This window comes from Rhinolophus hipposideros (assembly GCF_964194185.1).
Source record: "Rhinolophus hipposideros genome assembly, chromosome: 6".
NCBI lineage: Eukaryota > Metazoa > Chordata > Mammalia > Chiroptera > Rhinolophidae > Rhinolophus > Rhinolophus hipposideros.
Window position 1 is genome coordinate 70,853,481 of NC_138052.1, and position 12,838 is coordinate 70,866,318.

The 12,838-nt window shown below is 35.6% G+C and overlaps 1 protein-coding gene across 1 annotated transcript in view; it reads left to right on the forward strand.

Moving 5' to 3' along the window:
• Positions 1 to 12,838, forward strand: part of LOC308498978 (aldehyde oxidase 4-like) — a gene marked incomplete at its 5' end in the record, with an annotated part of 70,993 nt that overhangs the window by 33,502 nt on the left and 24,653 nt on the right. Inside the window, 6 exons of the mRNA XM_081051764.1 lie at positions 1,659 to 1,751; positions 2,464 to 2,633; positions 2,941 to 3,055; positions 3,618 to 3,740; positions 5,673 to 5,769; positions 10,997 to 11,121. Of these exons, the coding sequence (XP_080907890.1) occupies positions 1,659 to 1,751; positions 2,464 to 2,633; positions 2,941 to 3,055; positions 3,618 to 3,740; positions 5,673 to 5,769; positions 10,997 to 11,121 (723 nt within the window). The remainder of the gene's footprint in view (positions 1 to 1,658; positions 1,752 to 2,463; positions 2,634 to 2,940; positions 3,056 to 3,617; positions 3,741 to 5,672; positions 5,770 to 10,996; positions 11,122 to 12,838) is intronic.

The following is a 12,838-nucleotide window of genomic DNA, read 5'->3' on the forward strand; positions in this document are numbered from 1 at the left end:
GAAGGAGCCCTCAGTGTGGTGCTCCAGCAGCTTCCTCCTGGCCCTTCTTTGTTCCTCTCCTTCCCTTGCCCTTTTCCTTCATTCCTGGGTTGAGAAGGGGACGGCCTTGTTATTCCATTTGCCCTATAATTTGTGTGACAAATACTAATATGCAATATAAAATTGACCTATAGTTGCAAAAAATCCTTCAATAAGTAAAATATAACATGTTTTTCCTATTTTAAAGAAAATTTTCTTGTTAATATAATACCTTCTTTAATATTTAGAAAATGTGAATTAAGCCAAAAAGGAAGAGAAAAGCATTTGTAATCCCATCAGCATAGTTAGTCACTATTAGTACTTTGGTTTGTATCCTTCTAAACCCTTCTGTATGGATGTGTATGTATATTTGTCACACGTATACGTCTATAGAACTGTTTAGTATAGTTTCCTTATTTCACTTAGTAACAAACATCTTTCAGTGTCTTCAGTGACCTCATGACATAATGATTGTGTGGCATGTTTATGGAAAGATATACTATTATTTGATCTACTCCTCATTTTTAGACATTTAGATTGTTTCCGGTTTTTTGTTAACTATTTCTTTCTTAAATAGTCTAGTTTTAAATGACTTTCACAGCAGTGTTTCTCAAAATACGGTCCATGACTTTGAGTGTCCCCTTGATAAATCCTGAGTTGTCTCAAAAATAGCAGACAATGACTATACCACATTTCTTTTATGGCTGAGAGCTTTACTCTCTTAGTTCAACCAGTCATTTTTTCTTACTTTATTAACATTATTTATTGTTAGTATTATCGTATTCTATTTTATTATTTACTCCATTATATATTACATAACATTTTCAGTATATTAATATATAGTTAGTGTAGATCTAAGATACATAATCTATTAAATATGTTTTTTACTTTACACCTTATCATATATTCTTTCACATATTACATATTCTATTACGTTATGTATACTATCATTATAGAAGAATTCAAAATACAGAGAAGCAAAATTTTAAAAACTCAACTCTAATGCAGTAATCCTACTATTAACATTTGAATACATTTATATTTTTTAGATAAAAAATAGGATCATACTGTACACAAAGTTTTGTAATCCATTTTTTTCACTTAACTGTATTTCATGAGCATTTTTCAATGCCAATAACTACATTATTTTTAGTGCCTGCAGAATATTGTAGCTTGTGGATATACTATATCTTGTTTTGCCATTTCCCTGTTGTTGGATATTTAGGTTAATTATAGTTTCTTCACTATCAATTACAAATAATCTGTAATTGGACATCCTGGTAGATGAGTCACAATTCCTTCAATCATTCTTGAGATACATGCCCAAAAGATTGGTCTGGATTTGTAAGCACAGAGCCCATTTAGAAGTGTACATATTTCCATTCATTCAAAAGGAGACCTGGCTGTGAAGGGAAGTCTCCACTTCCTGGAAATCACATTCACTTTTCTCTATACATAAGTAGACGTAGTTATTCTTCAAACAACTGCTACTAGTCAAGGGAACTTGAAGCTCAGTGCTTTTTCCCAACAGAACTGACATCTAATATCTGGGAGAACAAATTGGGTAATCGTATTTCTACATATGTTTTTCCAAGCTAGTCACTCAGATTGTAAAATTAAATGTGAAATAATATTTTCAGGATCCCCAGAAATTTCCTGATATCCCAGAAAAGTTCATGAGCGCCCTGGAAGATTTCCCCATAGAAACACCCCAAGGAATTCAGATGTTCCAGGTTGGTGGGGAGAGTTTTTGTTTTTTAATCTGTTTATTCATTCGGATATATGCGTTATGAATGTATCTCCCTCCTGTCAACTGCTATATTTTGCATTGCTTGTAAAGATAAAGTCTGCTAAAGCCATTGTCACCCACACACGACTTGTTTGGTTTAGCTTCTATGCTTTTACCCAAGACTACACAAGAAATTCAATTTTGAATCTCCCTTTTTTCACTGTTTTCAGTTTTGTAGCTTAAAATTTCCTCCTTTTCATGGCTAATGTCCTTAACGTTAAAACCTCGCTCAACATTTACTGCTTCTGGAAAGCCTTCCCTACTTTATTACAGCCACCTCGAATCTACCAAGAAACTTGTATTTTCCTTGTACCATATTGGCTGTGCAAATGAGTCTTTATTGCTTTATAAATTTGATCACATTATTGTAATGTGTGTTTGTGTGTGTTTTGATTCGTAAACAAGGTTGTAGAATCTTGAGGACAGAAACAATGTCTTCTCTTTTTTTCGTTGGGGCGAAAGGGGGCAGTGCTATAACTGGCATATATTCTTTACCATAATAATACTCAATGAATATTTTTAACTTTGACTCATGGGTACGGATACCCAATTGCCTCTAGTTTTCCTTGATTTGTGAGTAAACCACATATATCAGACCCAATTCCCAGTGCCTGAGAATGTCTGGCAGTAAAATAATGTGCTTTGTTCATTAACAGTGTGTGGATCCCCGCCAACCCCCACAAGATCCTGTTGGCCACCCAGTCATGCACCAGTCAGCCATTAAACATGCTACAGGGGAAGCTGTGTATGTAGATGACATGCCCCCCATCGCCCAAGAACTCTTCCTGGCTCCAGTCACCAGCACCAGAGCTCATGCAAAAATCATGTAAGGAAATAAAAGATGTTCTTATACATTACTGAACTGCATTAACAATTTCATATTCAAATTGAGAGATTATTATATAATGAAGTCAATTAAGATTATTCATTTCCTCTTCTGGATGGGAATCAGTCCTTTGTTAAGGATAGTTACGAAAGAATCTATGGCCAAGTGTCAGAACACCAACATAGAATATTGCCCGATTTAGTTAGAGGTCCTTCGTAGTTTTTCCCTGTGCTTGAGAAATCATTGCTATTGTACCCAGAACTTACCCCTGCAACTTTATTGTGTACTTTTAAATTTTCCCTCCTAGATTAATTGATGTTTCAGAAGCGCTCGCACTTCCAGGTGTTGTTGATGTGATAACAGCAGAAGATGTTCCGGGAGATAATAACCCTCAGGAAGAGATTCTCTATGCACAAAATGAGGTGTGTGATTGGTGTGTGGCTTATTATTCAAATACTTTGCTGGAAATGCCAAAACAATTATTGGTGTTGGTTATAAATTGTTAATCTATTGTTAAACATCCATAGATTCATTTTTACATCACAAAGACTTGCAGAGAACCAATGACGCCACCTCAGTGATGCCTAAAATCTCTCTTGAATTGTGGACCCTGTTGAGATACTGATAAAAGCTATAAGCCCTCTCAAAGGAGGCTTCTAAAAAAATCATAAAAGTCATAGAAGCAATATAGAGCATAGGACATTAAAAGAACCAGCAGAATTTCAGGAATTTCAGGATGACTGAATTACTGTGGTAATGTGGGAAATGGTGAGAAATGTGGCTGGAGACAATCATAGGCCAGATAATTAAGTTCTGCATCCCATTTCTGTATGCCCTAAGTCCCACTCAATTTATCCTCATAGGTAGAAAAATAATCTTTCTTTTGGTCACAAGAACCAGTGGGTAAAGGTAAGAATTTGAGAACAGTAAATATTTTTTGTGATTCATTTATGTGGTAGCTAATTTCGTGCGGCTTTTCTGCAGGTCATTTGTGTGGGTCAGATAGTCTGCACCGTAGCTGCTGATACCCATGATCATGCGAAAGAGGCCGCTAAACAAGTGAAGATCACTTATGAAGACATAGAACCGAGGATTATCACAATAGAGGTATTCAGGACACTCTGGGTGTTCTAGGATGACTAGGGTGATGTACTTTTGGCAGATTTGGCCCATGGAGTCACAAAATAGTATAATTTGGGCTTCGTCTATACTTTCTTAAGTGTTATCTGTAGTTTTAGAGACAAGGCTCTAGCAATCTGCACCTTGAGACATAATACTGAGAATTTCCCTGCCTGGAGCCCCCTTTCTTTCCTGTGTCCATTTCTCCTTGCATGGCCTCTTGCCAAGGAATGGCCTGAGAATCTAGATAAGCGACACTAGAGGAAGGTCCTTATGGCCTCAATACAAAACTCGTCAGTGAGAAAAATCCAGAGCACTGTGAAACTCAGAATAGCTTAACGTTTAGCGAATCACAACTTGAGTCCTCTGTCTCCTTGCCCACTTCCAGCTTAAGCACAAGCTCTGGAGATAGAATACTCAGATTCATATTCTGATTCTGCCACTTAATAGGCTAATAATAGCACTGAAAGCTGTGATGAATTATTTAAATTTCTCATACCTCAGCTTCCTTATCTGTAAAATGAGAACTATGAAAATACCTACAACCAAAGGTTATTGTGAGGTTGAAATGAGAGAATCCAAGTAAAATGCTTAGAACGGCACCCAGGATGTAGAACACATTCAGTAAATATTAGGTGTCAATTTTGTGTTTGTTATTTGTTATTAATGAAGTCAAGAACATGTCCATGGTGCTTTATATCCCCAGGACCTAGTGAAGTGCTAAACCCAGAGTAGGTGCTCAATACATATGTGTGATGGAGGAATAGACTGTTAATGTAGGCATAAGCAATATGAAATTGGCCAAGCAGGATGCAGTCTTTATCATCCTCTTTGATTCTCCCCTGTTCTTCCCAACAGTTGCCAAGTTCAAGTCTTCCCCAGTTATCCTTTAAATGACTCTTTTTTTTTTTTAGCTCAAAAATTTTGTTTTAACTTTTCAATTATAGTTGACATACCGTATTAGTTTCAGGTGTGCAACATAGTGATTAGACATTTATATAACATATGAAGTGATCACCCACATAATCTAGTATCCATCCAACACCATTCTTTCTATTCTCACTTTCACCCCCATCCCACCCTCCAGCCCACTTCTCGCCACCTTCTTACCAGATTTACTACAATAACTACTTAAAGAGGCTCTTGTACTTTATCTCAATACATCTACCTATCATATTAACTTTTCTAAGCCACAGAAGTTCATCAGATCACTTTTTCCTAAACAACAATGTACCCTTAGTTAAGGTTCTTAGTATGGAACTCAAGATTCTGCATAGTCCAGTCTCAATCCACCTTTCAAGCTCATCCAAATTCTCCTTGATAATAAATAAATAAATAAATAAATAAATAAATAAATAAATAAATAAATAAATAACAAATAAAATAACCTCTCCCCAGCCAGCCTGACCTTGTTCTCATTTTGACCCCTCGGCTTGGTTTCAACCTCAAACTATTGTTTTATGAGGTTTCCCTGACTTCAAATCATTTGCCATCTCTTCTCTGACTGTCCTAATTCCATCCAATTTAGCACATAAGATAGGTCATCTACACAAGGCCACCACCACCAGCCTTTTCTTTCTTGGCCTTTCTTTATCATCTGCCTCCTGAGCACAAAGATGGCACCTTAATACCAAACTGTCTAGAGGCTAGGACCATGTTTTACGTATCCTCGTCTCCCCTAAGCTTTTCCTCAGAACCCTGAACAAAAAAAACTAAGCCATCACCAGTGCCTGTAATCCATTTTAACTTGATTTCTGCTGACTCCACATTGCTCAGATAGTGTTGGTAGGTAAAGGTCTGATAGAGCAGGAGTGTGGGAGTTTGATGGGAGATGACTGGCTTATCACAATGGGAAAAAAAAATGCAAAATAAAAACATTTTTTATTTGGTTGGTGTTGTTTGTTTGTTTTTCCCCTGCAGCAAGCCCTAGAGCACAATTCCTTTCTTACTACTGAGAGAAAAGTTGAGCAAGGAAATGTAGAGCAAGCCTTTAAACATGTTGATCAAATCATTGAAGGTAAGTGGTCTTGGGCCATAAAACTGAAGCCTCTGAAGTTGAAGACTCTAAATTCAATCAATTGGTTTGAGAAATATTGAAACTCTGAGTCAGAACTTCTCAACTCTACTGTGATTTTTAAATCATAATTTAAAATGCATAAATAATAAGTTTACAGCTTGATGAAATTTTACATAGGTAGAAATCCACATCAAAATAAAGAACATTTCTAGCACCCCAGAAAGCTTCCTTGTGCCCCCTTTAGGTCAGTAACCTTCCAAAAGGTCTTATTCTAACTTTTGTCACTATAGATTAGTTTACCTGTTTTGAATTTCATATAAATGGAAGCTAGAGTGTAATTTATTTTGTGCCTACTTTGATTCATCTTTGTGTATGGAAAAATTCATCCATGTTGTTGCATAGATCAGTAGTTTTTTGTTTTTGTTTTTTCATTGTCCAGGAGTGTTGCATTGTATAAATATAGCACAATTTATCTATTCTTCTGTTGATGGACATTTGAGTTGGTTTCAACTTAGGACTATTATGAATAAAGTTTCTAAAACACTACTGTGGATGAAAAATGGGTGCCATAATAAATGTAATTGAAAGTAATCTCGCAAGGTGATCTGATCATAAATTCCTGCCTGCGCAGGTCTTGATGAGTAGTCAAACCCCCAGGATATACTATATTTTGCTGTATATTATGTGCACTTTTTTGCTCAAATTTGTGAGGGAAAAATAAGGATGCACATTATACATGGTACTAATTCTGTATCTATATAAACGTTTTTAATTATTTTATGCTTATGAGTTAAAAGTGTAACTCTAGAAATCAATACGATATCCGTATGCAAAATAATACCCTGGAATACGATAATCGGTTTTGTTGAACTTACGACAAACTCACAATGACAAAGAGTTCTTGGCCTTCTATGATGCATAAATATCATAAATTTGTTACCAATACATAAAATTTCTTGTACCTTGTATCTGTTCTTGTGTTTTTTAATTATTTATTACATAAAATTGCTTGTACCATAATATGTTAAAAAATAAATGCTAAAATTCCTTTATAATACAAAAAAAAACAAGTACCTCAATGTAAAGAAATAAAAATTTGAATTAAAAATTAAAACAAAAGATTTTTTTCCCATGAAAGTTTGGGCCAAAAATGTGGGTGCACATTAAACATGGGAGTGCATTATACACGGCAAAATACAGTAACTCCTTTAGAAAAATGTTTCTCTTTGCCTTAAGCAAGCCCTGTCCATTGTTTCTGTGCATCTAGGTTAATACACCTTTTTTTTTTAGTTTCATGTGTACAAAACACTGTACTAGTTAGACATTTATCGTTTATACTCCTCAAGAAGTGGTAACCCCTTCACAAAGTGATAAATACACCTTTGAAATGCCATTTTTTCAAACCACCCTCAAGGAAATACATAATCTGTTAACTGTCCTGTAATCCAATCCTCCCACCTTCATGTAATCTTCCTTAGGTTCCCTTCTTAATTCCAAATGTATAAAAGAAATTACAAAACTGTTATCCTCTGAAGCATTTAAAATCTTGTTTCCCAGCAATGTCATCAGTTTCGCTTAAAAAAACTCATAAAAATTCTCTATAGGTTTGGACGTTTTTACATCGACACTATTACACACGTCTTTTGGTGAACATGGGCACTCGTTTCCAATGGAATATACCCAGGAGGAGAATTGTCAAATAATAGTGTTTTTATATGTTTACCTTTATCAGTTAATGCCAAACATTTAAAGAATCATTTCAATTTTCCTCCTATTAACAATTATGAAAGTTTCATTGTTCAGTTGTTATTGTTAGTCTTTTTAATTTTATGTAATTGATGGGTGTATAGTAGTATCTCATTGTGGATTTAACTGAATTTCTTTAATGACTAATGATGAAACTTTTTCATATGTACATTAGCCATTTTAATATGCTCTTTGGTAAATGTTTATTCAAGGCTATTGCCTGTTTTTTAATTAATTAAATTTAAAATGATCATTAGTTATAATTATATATTATTGATTTTAATTTATAATATAATAATTTATTTACTTATGGATTTATAGAAGAATTTATGTTTTTGATATGAATTCTTTATTGGTTATGGGTATTGCACATATCTTTTCTCAGCCTGCAAATTGCATTTTCATTGCCTTCATGGTCTCTTTTTGTGAACAAAAGCTCATGGTTTTCATGAAGTCCAATTTATGAGTCTTTTTTATGGTTCATGCTTTGGTGCCATGAAAAAACTTTTGCCTATTCACATGTCATGAAGATGTTTTCTTACGGTTTCTCCTAGAAGCTTGATAACATGTTTAGCTTTGACATTTACATCTATGATCCATCTCAAATTAATTTCTCTGTATGGTGTGAGACAGGGGTCAAGTTTCAATTTTTTCAAGTGGATATCCAATTGACCTAGTACCATTTATTAAAGACTGTTTTTTCCCGTATTGAATTGCAGTGCAGCTTTTCTTGTTTTCCAGGTGTCTACATATTTATATATGTTGTTCTACTTCTGAACTCTTTATTATATTCTACACATTTGCTTATCTATCTTTGTGCTAATATCACACGATCTTACTTGCTGTAACTCTTGAAATCTGATAATGTAAGGCCCTTTTGCTATGTCTTTTTCAATATGACTTTCATTATTATGGGTTCTTGGCATTTCTGTGTACATTTATCATCAGTTCATTAATATCCATTAATAATAATTTGCTGGGATTTTGAGGGGGAATGCACTGAAACAATACCAATTTGAGAGAATTGAAATCTTAACAACATTAAGTTCCAATCCATGAACATGGTAGATGCTGCCTTTTACTTAGGTTTACTTTAATTCCTCTTAGTAAATTTGTAGTTTTCACTATAGTGAACTTGCACAGGCTCCCTAATGTTTATTCCTAGTATTTGATGTTTTTGACGCTACTATAAATGGTATTTTTATTTAATTTTCTACTGATTTTGTCTAACATATAAAAACACAATTAGTTTTTGTATATTTATCATATATCCAGGAACTTTGCTGAATTTACTTACTACTTAATAGTCTTATAGATTCTCTTGAATTTTCTGTATGAATGTACAAATCATATCATAACAGTTTTATTTATCTTTTCTAATTTTGATACTATTACTTGTTTGTTTGTTTGTTTGTTTGTTTTGACTTACTGCACAGGCTAGACCTAGTTACTATGATTTTTAAAAATACCAATATCCAGATCCCAATGAAATCAGAACCTTGTAGTATAGGGTCAGAGTATTAGTATTTTCTTTAAAGCTCCTTAGGTGGGTGATTTCAAGGTGTGGCCAAAGTTGAGAACCACAGCTATCTCTACTAAGAGTATCACTACTGGTCTTAGGTAAGAGAAAAATAATGATTTTCACAGGATCTATTACCGACTTCTAAATAACTGGAATGGCAAGTGCTATAAGCTTTTATCTTTTACTAAAACATCAGAAATACTTTAGAATACTTGTTTCCCGACATCATTTTCTTTAAGCATAAAATGTAGGCTGCCTTCCAATTATAAAAAGTATTCACTGCCACAGAATAGTTAGATACAACGAGGAAAGTCATGAGAGATGCTCAGAGTTTTGACAGTATCTACTACTTGTGTCAAACGTTCATTACTTCATAATGGATTTTATAAAACTAAATGCGATTTTACAAAGCCTATAAACTAAAGGTTAGTTAGTAATAATAATAATATCAGATGGCATTTATCAAGAACTTACTGTGCCAGACACCATGCTAAGTCCTTTATATTTATTTTATTATTTAATCCTGACATCAACCCTGAGAAATGAGTATTATTAAACCTATTTTAAGCTACTTAGTATTTACTGCTTACTATTTAACATGCAAGCAGAACAACTCTGAGAAAAACATATTGGTAGCTCTATTTTACAGATGAGGAAACTGAAGCTCAAAAAAGTTTGGTAATTTGTTGAGGTCTCATATCTAATTAGCAATAGAACCAGGACTGGAGCCCAGCACTAGATGACCCAAGGTCCTTGCTCTTAACCACCATCGTATATTTTCTTTTAATTTTTATACTTACCCTAAGGGCATCAGAGTGACAAGGTGCTAGCTCTTTGTCATTCAGGATTTTGACTATTGTAGGAATTCAAAATTTTGACACAAGTGGAAGATTTGAAAAACAAAGGAAATTTGGAGTTTGGATAGAGTATGCCAACATAGAGTAACATTGTAGTTAAGAGCATGGATCCTGGATTCAGGTTGCCTGGGTTTGAATTGCAGCTCTGTTATTTACTGGCTGTGGCATTGGACAGCTTAGCTTACTTAACTCTACCATGTCAGTTTTGTAGTAATACTTGCTTCATAAAGTTGGTATGGGGATTAAATGAATTCATTATCTGCAAAGTACTATGCCTCAGAGCAATGCCCAGCATATTGTAAAAATTGTAATTGTTAAATAAATTTGGATGTAGATTAAATTCAGGATATACATGCAAAGCTTTTTTTTTTTTTTAGAGGGCATATTGCATGGCTCATATTCTATATTCCCAAGAAATGCATTCCAGAAATCCTTTGACCCCTGGCAAAATAATTCATGTATTTTAACAACACAGGAGTCTTTTGGCTAGTTTTAAAGTTAAAATACTGCCTTTGAAATGTTTAAACTAAGGCCAAATACCCCTAATACCTCTCTTGTTAGAGCCTACAAAATGATAAGGATATATTAAATAGGCCAAAAAATCTCAGATAAAACAGTAAGAACAGGATAGTTTTAGTGTAGGGAACAGTTCCACAATTTTAAACCTTTGTGTCCTTTAGCAAGCTACTTATCCTTTCTGTGATTCAATAATCCTAATGCCACCTAATTGGGGTACATGTTATTATTACCCACCATTTTATAGATGAGGAAATGAGGGTGTAATAACTTGGCGAAATTCACTGAGCAAGGAGATGACAGCCTGGGTAGTGGTCAGGTTAATCTCTGCGCTCAAGTCCAACACACCGGAGATCTTACCACCCCACTAGACAGATGAGGAAACTGAGTCCAGGAAAAGGGGAGTGAATTACCCAGGGTCATGTTGGGCACAGTGATGCTTAATTAGAAAACGTGGTTTAACCAAATGATACAAAGTTCAGTTCTCCATAAGCTGAAGTAACTCACTTTTGATAAAACAAACACCACCGAGAGCCCCCAAGTTGGGACTTTCAAGTAAACATTGTCCTGTGTTTATGCTTTACAGGTGAGGTCCATGTGGAAGGACAGGAACATTTTTACATGGAAACGCAAACTATCTTGGCTATCCCAAAAGCAGAAGATAAAGAAATGGTGATACACCTTGGAATGCAGTATCCAACTCATGTACAGGTAACAAGGTATTTTTGGAAAATGAGACTCCACGTGACTATGTGACGTGAGGCCCTTACAACCAGGCATTCTGCTCTAGGGGCCTGTGGACTCCTCACACTCCCACGCCTCAAACTTGCTGCCCACTTGACATTAGCTAAAGTCCAGAATGAAGAAAATGGGGTAAATGTTTCACTAAGAAGCTAGACCTTTCAAAGAGATCTGAAATTTTTGCTGCCTTCCAATATACAGGGCAAAGTTTATCGTTCCCTTATAACAATTGATAGTGTAAAACTTAATCTCAGGGGAGGTAAAAACCTTAGTATTGTATTACATTTACATTTCCCTTTGTGGTTCATTCATCTGCATTGCTTTTCTTTTTCTTTCTTTCTTTTCTTTTTTATTAGTTTCAGGTGTATAAAGCAATGTAATCACTAGATATTTACACCCCTCAGAAAGTGATAACCCTCCTCCTCCAATCTATTACCTCTCTGACATCGTATATGGCTGTTACAGTTTCATTGACTGTTCCCTATGCTGTACTCTATATCCCGTGGATTGCTTTTCGGTATGAATGTTGTATTGGTGGTACACCAATTCATGTATTGGTGGTACACGTATATTTAAATTTCTCTTTGTGGCTCATTTGTGTTGCTTCTCTATATGAATGTTTTCATGTATTGGTTGTGCATATGGAAAGTGATTGCATTTCCAAGACATTTCAGCCCGGCATAGTAGCATGTGAGTTACAGTCCTGTTCCAGTGGTTGAGATGTAAGGCATTGCCATCCCCAGGCAAGTAAAGAAAATCCTCTGACATTCCTTTCTTCTGAAACGTGGAGTTGTACGTCCTAGAAGAGTACGAGACACAGGGGAGTACTTAAACAATTACACTGAGAGGAGGCGTAATGACAGTATCACTGAAGGGAAAAGCTGGGGGCTTCCTGGTGGAGCACAGTGAGTTGGTACCTTACGGTCCTAAGACAGTGGATAGGTTCGATGGGAGGATGAAGTTACCTGCTGCCACTCAAGGCAAAATGAAAGGGTAGGGGACTGACGCGGATCTGGGATTTGGCTGCGGCCTCCACAGTTGCAAGTTTTGAAGTGGACAAAGGAGTGAGGAGATATGGGCTTTTTCCCCAAGCAGCTACATGGTCTTCTACTAGTCACTGGGCAGCAATATCTTTTTCTGTAAATTGAGGAAGGTGACAAATATCACCTGTGAGGTCGCTTTTAGTAGACACCATCTGGCTCTGGGCTCCAAAGGGATAACGTGTATGTGTCAATGTCATCCTTGCTGTCTACCATGAATACCTGTTAGGGTACAATCAGTCAGCTCCGTGACAGAAGGCATTTCCCAGGGGTGCTAGGACACTGTGTACTCATAGCCCACAGGAACTTGAGGCAGTATCAAAAGCAGGCCCAGTAAAGGATTTTAATAGACATTTCTCCAACGGTCTATGAATGACTAATATGCACATGAAAAGATGTTCAGCATCATTAGTTACTAGGGAAATGCAAATCAAAACCACAAAAATACCACTTCATGTACACTAAATATATAATCAAAGGATAGACAATAACAAGTGTTGGCAAGGATGTGGAGAAATTAGAACTGCCATGCATTGGTAATGGGGATGAAAAATGGCACAGTCACTTTGGAAAACAGTTTGGCATTTTCTCAGGATGTTAAAAATAGAGTGACCACATAACCCAGCAATCCCTTGACTAGGTATCTA